The 10,229-nt window shown below is 33.7% G+C and overlaps 1 protein-coding gene across 3 annotated transcripts in view; it reads right to left on the reverse strand.

Moving 5' to 3' along the window:
- LOC137645894 (fumarate hydratase, mitochondrial-like) overlaps positions 1-6,432 on the reverse strand; it is a 53,618-nt gene extending 47,186 nt beyond the window's left edge. Inside the window, exons 1-4 of one of the 3 annotated variants that reach the window (XM_068378923.1) lie at positions 6,272-6,432; positions 2,808-2,840; positions 2,506-2,526; positions 1,823-1,873 (exon numbers count right to left, since the gene is read on the reverse strand). In XM_068378923.1, the coding sequence (XP_068235024.1) occupies positions 1,823-1,873; positions 2,506-2,526; positions 2,808-2,840; positions 6,272-6,367 (201 nt within the window). In that variant the 5' untranslated portion in view covers positions 6,368-6,432. The remainder of the gene's footprint in view (positions 1-1,822; positions 1,874-2,505; positions 2,527-2,807; positions 2,841-6,271) is intronic. The other 2 variants (XM_068378924.1, XM_068378925.1) reach the window with 2 other exon arrangements.
- Positions 6,433-10,229: the final 3,797 nt, after the last annotated feature.

Here is a 10,229-nt window from a genome sequence, read left to right on the forward strand (position 1 = left end):
CTAGATTTCAAAGCTGAGTAAATTTTGATGGACAGCAGTTTCAGCGGCTGCATTATAAAGATTTTCAGGGCATTTTATTTATACTGTACTATTGTATACAATAAAATTTTATTGTAAACGTAAATTTTTTTTAATAAAAATTCAATCGTATTAACAGGCTGGGAGGAACGTAGAGAGTAGAGGTCCCCTTTTTGTTTTGTTTTATTTGTTGATGTCGGCTACCCCCCAAAATTGGGGGAAGTTCCTTGGTATATGTACAGTATGTATGTATTAACAAATATAACTCTACTAAATGTAATAAATGTTATTTACTATCCTCCTACTTTTAGTTTACCCTGTAGTAATATAATACCCAATCAAAACCAAAATCAAATACTGTACTGTACCAGGTAACTAAATCAAGTACTAGATAACTAGATCACAGAAACAGGCATAAATAAAGCTGAAGTATATTACTTGGTAATACTACATCATTGAGTTAATTCAAAATTATTTCAAAAGTACATTATGAATACTGAAATAATTTTGAATCGCCCCAAAAATTTTGCATTACAAATTACTGTAATATACTTCAGCTTTATTTATTATTATTATTATTACTTTTATTACTTGCTAAGCTATAACCCTAGTTGGAAAAGCAGGATACTATAAGCCCAAGGGCTTCAACTGGGAAAATAGCCCAGTGAGGAAATGAAATAGGGAAATAAATTACGAGAAGTTTAAGAACAATAGTAAAATAAATCTTTCATATATAGACTATAAAAACTTGAAAATAACAAGAGGATTAAAACTTCAAAATAACAAGAGGAAGAGAAACAAGATAGAATAGTAAGCCCAAGAGTACCCTCAAGCAAGAGAACTCTAACCCAAGACAGTGGATGACCATGTTACAGAGGCTATAAGCTCTACTTAAGACTAGAGAACAATGGTTTGATTTTGGAGTGTCTTTCTCCTAGAAGAGCTGCTTACCATAGCTACAGTCTCTCTTCTACCCCTACCAAGAGGAAAGTAGCCACTGAACACCTACAGTGCAGTAGTTAGCCCATTTCTGTGATAATGTAATTATCTAGTACAGCAATTGATTTTATAATCATATACTGAAAGTTCGTGGAACATGAAACTTCACTGCAACGGAAGCCAATCAAATTTTAATTGTTTTCATAAGAACAAAATTCAATGGTTTGTACTGTATTAAGACAGCTAATACCACTAGAAAGAAAATCCTTATAAATTGGGGGTTATGACATTTAGTCTAAGAGGCAAGATCCAGGCAATCTGAACCAACCACCTTATAAAATAACAAAAAACATTTTGTCTGTGCTAAATTATTTTTCTTTAAATTATAAGATGACTATGATGTGCCAAACAAAATAACCTGTATACAAAAAGCTAAGTAAAAAAAAAAAGCATGATGTGAGAAACAATATTTATATATCAAAAGCATTTCATACCTGTACAGGGTAGATAATAATTAAATAATTAGAAAGCAAACTTCTGCGCATCTGACAAAAATTAAAAAGCAAATTTCTGTGCATGTGACAATAATCAAAAAACAAATTTCTGTGCATGTGATAAGAACTAAAAAACAAATCTCTGTGCAAGTGACAAGAATTAATAAAACAAATTTCTATGCATCTGACAAGAATTAAAAACAAATTTCTGTGCATCTGACAAGAATTAAAACGCAAATTCCTGTGCACGTGACAAGAATTAAAAAGTAAATTTCTGTGCATTTGATAAGAATTGCAACAATAAAAAACTTTATGCTGCCTTCGTCAGCCAGACAAGGTTTGTATTTTTGAGAAATGAAAGAAAGGCTTACCAAACGTTTTCCAAATTTGAGATCCTTTCCTGGTTTTTCAGAGGGCTTGAACTGCACTTACAAGAAGCAAAATGGTGACAAAATTACTCACACTAAAGATTATACAGTATTCACAAATTCTACTTGTGTAGTTTTTTTGTTATAAAATTTTATGTGGATATATGAAGCAATAATAACAATAGCATTAAAAAGTCACTTCTTTAGTATTCCTTATATTGTAACAAATTGTATTGCAACACAAATTAATTCTTAAAAACTCGGAATTATTTTTACTATGATGCAAATACTGTGTAAGATTTGTTGAACAGGAGTAATCAACTATCATATTAACCTTTGTTCTTAGTTTTATATTAGATCAGATCAGTGTTATAACTACCATCTATTATCTAAAACGATAAGTACAGTAAATTATTAAGGGTAAGAGTATTACCCCTCATGAATAAAAAACAAACAACCTGAATAGTTTTGGAAGAATTAAATACTTATATCATACTTCCAAACAAAATGAGAATAAAATATATAGGCACTTGAGGTTATCATTAATTCTTAAACATGATTTTCACTTGGAAATATCAATAATTCCTAAAAAATTACCTACACTACATCATTATTTATTTCATTTTCATGCTTGCCAAATATTTATGGCAAGGCTAGCTGATATATCAAAATAAAAACTTCCTTACCTTGCTCAAGCCTTCGATAAACTATGAGGAGAGGGTTTTACTGTAGTCAGATTCGGCAAATATCAAAGGCTAAAAACCCACTAAATGGGAGTTTCATATACATAAATAACACTATCAATTATATCACAAAAGACTTGGTAGTTCACTACTGTATAAGCTGCAACATTTATCTACTTTTATATGACATAGACATCAAAATACAAAAACAATTATCAGCAAATGCATTAATGAGCATGAATTATATTAACCATAACCTCATGCAGCTTCCAATGTGCAATAGCTTTGTTACAATTACTGCTTACCTGCTTAACCTTTGTAGTTCCTATTTTTGTTTTCTGATGAAAGAATTTAAAACACATTAGGACAAGGTCATATTCTACTGTTATAAACAGAGCACATAAATATTTGTATAAACCACTTTAACAACACTGAGTGATAGTGAAATTGATGATACTATCTACAGTTCTATAACTAATCAACAATCAACAAATTCTAAAATTTTCCTTATCTAAACTATGTGGACATAAATGTTACTAAAGACTAATATTGTGTTTTTGAGCCTTACATGAAAAACAAAAACAATAGTTAGTGGAAACAATTATATTAAGTTGTACACAATTTTCTAAATAATTTCTACTCTGCAGATATATTTCTTTTCAAATACCTTCACATTACCAATCTTGAAAGACACCACTTAATTCAACTAAACTGCCTCACGAAGGATATTTTAGTTAGGTAGTTTGACGTCTCACTCGTCAATGTTATCAAGAAAGTTTTGGATACAGTAAAAAGGTTCAGGAAACATACTGAATTTATCATTCTTTGTAGGCCTACCATTATTACAGTATTACCATTAGAGGAAATACTGTTAAGTGTTACTGTTGTGTTTATGGGGATTTTGAACAGTTTTGATATTGTTACTAGCCAGAAATACCGGTATATATTCTTCAAGCTTTATGGATGGGTTAAATTAGACTATCGGTCTGAAAAACCTAGTTTCCGAAGGGAAGCTGACTGGGAAAAAAAAAGATGAGTGCGACCTAGACTTAGGGAAGCCTAAACGGAGGTTGCAGCCGACAACCCCTACAACAAGGTATGGATACGACTCCTTGATATGATTAGGTGAAGAACCTTAGCTAAAACTGTGCTCTTTATGTTCCGTTTCCCTTTTAAAAGCGATTTTTCAGTCAAAACTTCAGGAATTTCAAAAGGTCTATAATTTGCAAAATACTGATTTCCTCTCAATCATTTTCAACAGATATTAGTTCAAAGTTCCCATAAATACACCAGGAGCACTTCTTATTTTCTTCATTAGGAATATTGTACTATAATAAATGTTGACCCTATTTACTTGCCAACACGTAAATAAACATTTAACCAATACTAATGCAAGTTGTATCCATTTTTCGGTTAATATATGACTTTAATTACTATCAAAACGGGAATTCACTGTAAGAAATGGACAAGTGCTGGCTAGCTTGAGATTTTTTCTCTCCATGTTAAATGGGGCATAATAACTTGCGTATCAGTCTATTAAAATGTGAAGTATTTTTCTCTCTGACTCCATTGTTTGTTTACATTTACTATTTTGTGTTTTATGTATTTCTGACCATGATTATTGGGGGGCAAACCACCCATTTATGAGTTTTTGGACTCTCTTAAATAAATACAATTATTGGGGACACCAGTGAGAAACCAAGACTTTTTGGGTGGGAGAAAAAAAAAAAAAAACACACCACGAGTTACTGTATTTGCAGCAATGATAATGGTCGGAAATGCTAAATAATCACAAGATAACCAGTTGTAAAATTATATGGTTCATATAAGTGGAAGTATCAAAATTCCCTATGATTCACTTCAAGTACTTCTAATGGTTTTTCCTCAGGCGTGGCTCGCTTCACTTGCAAACAAACAATCTCACTGCACCTATATTCTGGCAAACGGTACATGGATGTGCTGCGCACACCACCCCCAAGGAACACTATTTCAGGAATATTTTTTACTTTCACGTGAGCATCAATAGCTATACACTGAACGCAGTGTGTTTTCATAATACTGTATATAATTACCAGTATAGATTAAATTACACTAAATTTCAAAATAGATTGTAAATCTCTCTAGGAAATGAAGGACCTGAAGGGAGCAATTGAACTTAAGAAGAAACTAAAGACATTACTTTTCACAAGATCATATGATTTGGAAGATACTACAATCAAAGAATTGTATAAGTTATAATGAAAATGTTTCGTTAGATGATTAATATGGATCCGCCCGAAAGTAGTTCACTTGACTTCAGTGGAGGGTTGGATTTAAACCCAAAACAAGTAAACAAGTAAGTAAACAAGTTTATGATGGTAGTAAAGTTGAAACTGAATGGGAGGATGGAAAAAAATAGCTGTTGTAAAACAACACCCGGGAACTTGAGAATATATATTTAGAAGCTTGTAATTGGTAAAAAAAAAAAAAAAAAAAAAAAACAGGTAATTATTAAGTCATTGTAAATACATAGAATGCTCCGCAAACTAATCGGAACCAACGCATGTGCAATAACTATCCATCAGTCTCTCAAATGTAAACAATGGACTTATGAAAAATAAACTTCACATTTTAATAGACCGACATGTTAAGTTATTATGTCCCATCCCCAATTAAACATGTATAAAAATGCCAAACTAGCCAGCACTCGTCCATTTCGTATAGCGAATTCCAGTTTCACTAACAATTAAAATATAATATATTAACCATTTAATCTATGTCAGCAGTCGATTATAATGAAAATGCTCCCTGTTCAGTGTACAGCTAATGTTGTTCATGTGAAAGTAATAAAATATCCCCCGCAGTGACCCACAGGGCTGGCGTGGGCAGCACATCCACGTACCATTTGCCAGACCATAGGAGCAATTAGATTATCTTTTTTTTTAGCAAGAAAAGTGAGCCAGGGCAGAGAAAAATCTATTAGAGGGTCATAAAGTGAATCATTGAGAATTTTGATACTTTCATTTTCAGTCACTTCTCTGCTTTCCCAGCATTTAAAGAACCTCCTAATTACTGTACAAGAAGAGAAGTGCTGCAGGACTGCATAATTTTGGAGTGAATGGAGAGCGTGCTCTTGTAAACAATTTTTTTTTTTTTTTTACCCAATAAACCCCTGGTTTTCAACTGGTGTCCCCATAATTATACTTATATTAAGGAGGCCAAGATTTCATGAACGGGTGGTTTGCCCGAATAATAATAGCCAGAAATGCATAAAACACAAGATAATGAGTAGGAAAATTACATGGTTCATGTATTTGGCTAGAAGTTAGAGAGTATCATACATTCACCGATTCTTAACTCCCTTTATTAGAGATTAGGCTAAACAATTCATGAACAGGTGATCAATAACCAAGAAGTAGCCATCACCTTTAAGATCTCGGACCAAAAGAAGTTATCATCTATCTGGTTATATAAGATTTAGGGTAACAAAATATCAACCAACGTATTAAGCATTCAACCATACAATCTGGTTCCACCAGGCAACCCTACTCTCATAAAGTCTTAAATAATATCTGGAAAATACATTAAATGAGCATGCGCTAATTAAAATGGGCGTGCCTCAAAAACCAGCATCCTTTTCCCGAAAATCTCTGAAAATCACGTTACTACAGCCGATGTTTTACTGGACCGGCGAAATCCCGCAGACGACGCAACGGTTAAACCTAATACCAGTAATTTCTACTTAAAAGAAAACCAATAATTAAGATAACATTCCAGAGTTAACTCTCACCATGATGTTGGTTGTTGCTATGCCAGCAGCATTGACAGGGACTGGCCCCCGTAGGCTGTTTACCATTCGACAAGATGAGATCCTTAGCGCAGCCATGTCTACTAGGATATTATGCTCGACTCAGGGCCACCGTCACAAACAACACGGCAAGAGAAGAAGAATCTTGGAGGACAGACGGGAATATTTTGGGCGGTTAATATATTAAAAATTATCGTACTATCATAGAAAATGGATTTACCTACCATAAAAGTTTTTTTTTTTTATATTATTATTATTATCGATTATTATTATTATTATTATTATTATTTATTTCCGACAAGAACGAGTGTCATTTTCGAGGAGACCAGACCTTTTTCTATAGCAAAAAAAAGTATTTTTTTCCTAAGTTACATTACCCTGTAATGCAGTACAATAATACCTTATTATTATTATTATTATTATTATTATTATTATTATTATTATTATTATTATTATTATTATTATTATTAGCTACAACCCCAGTTGGAAAAGCAGGATGCTATAACCCCAAGAGCTTCAACGGGGAAAAATAGCCCAGTGAGGAAAGGCAACAAAGAAATAAATAAACTACTAGACTAGTAATGAACAATTAAAATAAAATATTCCAAGAACAGTAACAACTTGTTTAGTGCAAAGAACATTTGATGGAGGAGAAGGACTGGACTGAATTGGTAACAGGAAATTAGCTGACCTAGAGTATGCTGATCACGTATGACATACCAGAGAGAGAGAGAGAGAGAGAGAGAGAGAGAGAGAGAGAGAGAGAGAGAGAGAGAGAGAGAATATGCAATAGAAGATGGAATTTCATTGGAGGGAGAAAGGTTTAATGAGGTAGAATCATTTAAATACATAGGAACTATGCTCTCTAGTACGGGTTCTTTAGAATTGGAGTTTAGTGAAAGATTGAAAAAAGCAACTCTGACAATGGCTAGACTGAGTAAAATTTGGAAATCAAATCGCCGGAAATTACATATATGATCAGGCTATTTTTCTGTTTAATTAGTGAGATCGGTATTATTATTATTATTATTATTACTTACTAAGCTACAACCCTAGTTGGAAAAGCAGTATGCTATAAGCCCAGGGGCTCCAACAGGGAAAATAGCTCAGTGCGGAAAGGAAAAAAGGAAAATAAAATATTCTAAGAAGAGTAACAACAATAAATATCTCCTATATAAACTATAAAAACTTTAACAAAACAAGAGGAAGAGAAATAAGATAGGAGAGTGTGCTCGAGTGTACCCTCAAGCAAGAGAACTCTAACCCAAGACAGTGAAAGGCCATGGTACAGAGGCTATGGCACTACCCAAGACTAGAGAACGGTGGTTTGATTTTGGAGTGTCCTTCTCCTAGAAGAGCTGCTTACCATAGCTAAAGAGTCTCTTCTACCCTTATCAAGAGGAAAGTAGCACTGAACAAGTACAGTGCAGTAACCCCTTGGGTGATGAAGAATTGTTTGGTAATCTGTGTTGTCAGGTGTATAAGGATAGAGGAGAATATGTAAAGAATATGCCAGACTATTCAGTGTGTATGTAGGCAAAGGGAAAATGAACCGTAACCAGAGAGGAGGATCCAATGTAGTACTGTCTGGCCAGTCAAAAGACCCCATAACTCTCTAGCGGTAGTATCTCAACGGGTGGCTGGTGCCCTGGCCAACCTACTACCTACTATTACTGTACAAACATGAGTCGTAGTATAACAATGAAACAATATCCAACAGATATTGTAGATTTGTGAACAAAGCCCACAGGTACATTGCAAGACAGGATTAGAAATGAAACTATGAGAGAAATTACTTGAGTGCCATACAGGTATAGGGAGGAGATCATGGTGAGGAGTAGATGGAGATGATTTGGGCATCCTCTTCGTACTCCTCAACTCCTCAAGAGAGATTAGTTCACCAAATGTTCAGCTGGGCTCCATAGGGCACTAGAAGAGTTAGAAGACCCAGACCTACATGGCTGAGGACTATGAAGCGTGAAGCAGGAGATAATGAATGGAGATGTACTGAATTAAAAGCTCAAAATAGAGACGGCTGGCGAAATTTAACCGAGGCCCTTTGCGTCAATAGGCGTAGGAGGAGATGATGATGATGAACAACATTAAAATATATCTCTCATATATAAACTATACAAACTTAAAAAGTAAGAGGAAGAGAGATAAAATAGAATAGCGGGCCTGAGTGTACCCTCAAGCAAGAGAAATCTACCCTAAACCAATAGAGAACCAAGGTACAGAGGCTATGGATATGGCACCACCAAAGACTAGAGAACAGTGGTTTGATTTTGGAGTGTCCTTCTCCTAGAAGAGCTGCTTACCATAGCTAAAGAGTCACTTCTACCCTTCACAAGAGGAAAGGAGCGACTGAATTTGATTTATAAATATAACACTCATTTTTATAATAGTAAAATTATACAATTATTTACGATCTGTTGGTATTAATGATGATGCTCTTAACTAATTGATGGGTTACTTGAATGACAGTATGTATTATGTACAGAATGGATATTCTTATTTCTCTTATTAATCATTTTATTTTCCCTAATCGTATTTCTTATCTGTATCATTGACCCATCAAAAATATTACAGAGGTATGGAGTATCAGATGAAACACATATTTCACTGAGAAATTAAACAACGTCGTAACTAGCGTTATGGAATTGATGTAATTGAAACAGTTATAACTAAATTAAAATAAAACAGTTTATGATATTTACAAAGAAAACTAGTTTAAGAAACCTGTGGTGGTACCCAAATAGATATTAATGACAATTTGTGCCCAATATTAAGTAGAGTTTGTGTCCTATGTGTGTTGCTTAACTATAATTTGTCTCTTAGGATTTAAAAAAAAAAAAAGTAACAAGAATCATTGGATATCATCTCAGAAACATTGCTTTAGTAAAGAAATATCTGGATAAATGTGTTCTACAATGAAACTTGTGATTAACTGTGTTATTACCAGAATCGATCACTGCAACTATATTTACACTTACCAAAAGAGCAACTTAATAAGTTACAAAACTTAAGTGGATTTCCCTTGTACTGAATGAACTACACTTGTTACCCAGGTAGGCTAGAATAATTTTTTTTGAAGATACGAGAAATGGCTCATCAAGTTATCTGAACTTGACGTTCAAAATATTTAAGAGGTCTGCTATACACTAAGCAGCCGCAACAAGTCGTACCTACACGAAACTTACTGAAAGTTTTAAGTTATTAGAGTTAATATGCATCTCGGTCTTTCAAATGTATGGCTGAAAGATTGTATAATAAGCTCCCATTACTTTGCATATATTTTATTCATTTCCTTATTTCCTCTCCTCGCTGGGCTGTTTTTTCCCTGTTGGAGCCCTTGGGCTTATAGCATTCTGCTTTTCCAACTAGGGTTGTGTCCTTAGCTAATAATAATAATAATAATAATAATAATAATAATAATAATAATAATAATAATAATAATAATAATAATAATAATAATAATAATAAGAAGAAGAAGAATTATGATAATAATAATAATAGATAGTAGGCTGGCCAAAGCACTAGCTAGCCACCCGTTGAGATACTACCGCTAGAAAGTTATGGGGTCCTTTGACTGGCTTGATAGTACTGCATTGGATCATGGATCAGGGGACCCCTCTCTGTTACGGCCCATTTCATCTTTGCCTATACATACACCGAATAGTTTGGAACATTCTTTGTATATTCTCCTCTTTTCTCGTAAACCTGACACTACCAAGATAACCAAAGATTTCTTCTTCAGTTAAGCGATTAACTACTGCAGTATAATTTTACACTAGCTACTTTTCACTTGGAAAGATTAGAAAAGACTCTTTAGCTATGGTATGCAACTCTTCTAGGGGAAGGACACTCCAGTTAAATAAAACCATTTTTCTCTTGTTTTGGGTTAGAGTTATCTTGCTTGAGGGTACAATCAAGACCTTGG

The sequence above is a fragment of the Palaemon carinicauda genome, chromosome 8 (assembly GCF_036898095.1).
Source record: "Palaemon carinicauda isolate YSFRI2023 chromosome 8, ASM3689809v2, whole genome shotgun sequence".
Lineage (NCBI taxonomy): Eukaryota > Metazoa > Arthropoda > Malacostraca > Decapoda > Palaemonidae > Palaemon > Palaemon carinicauda.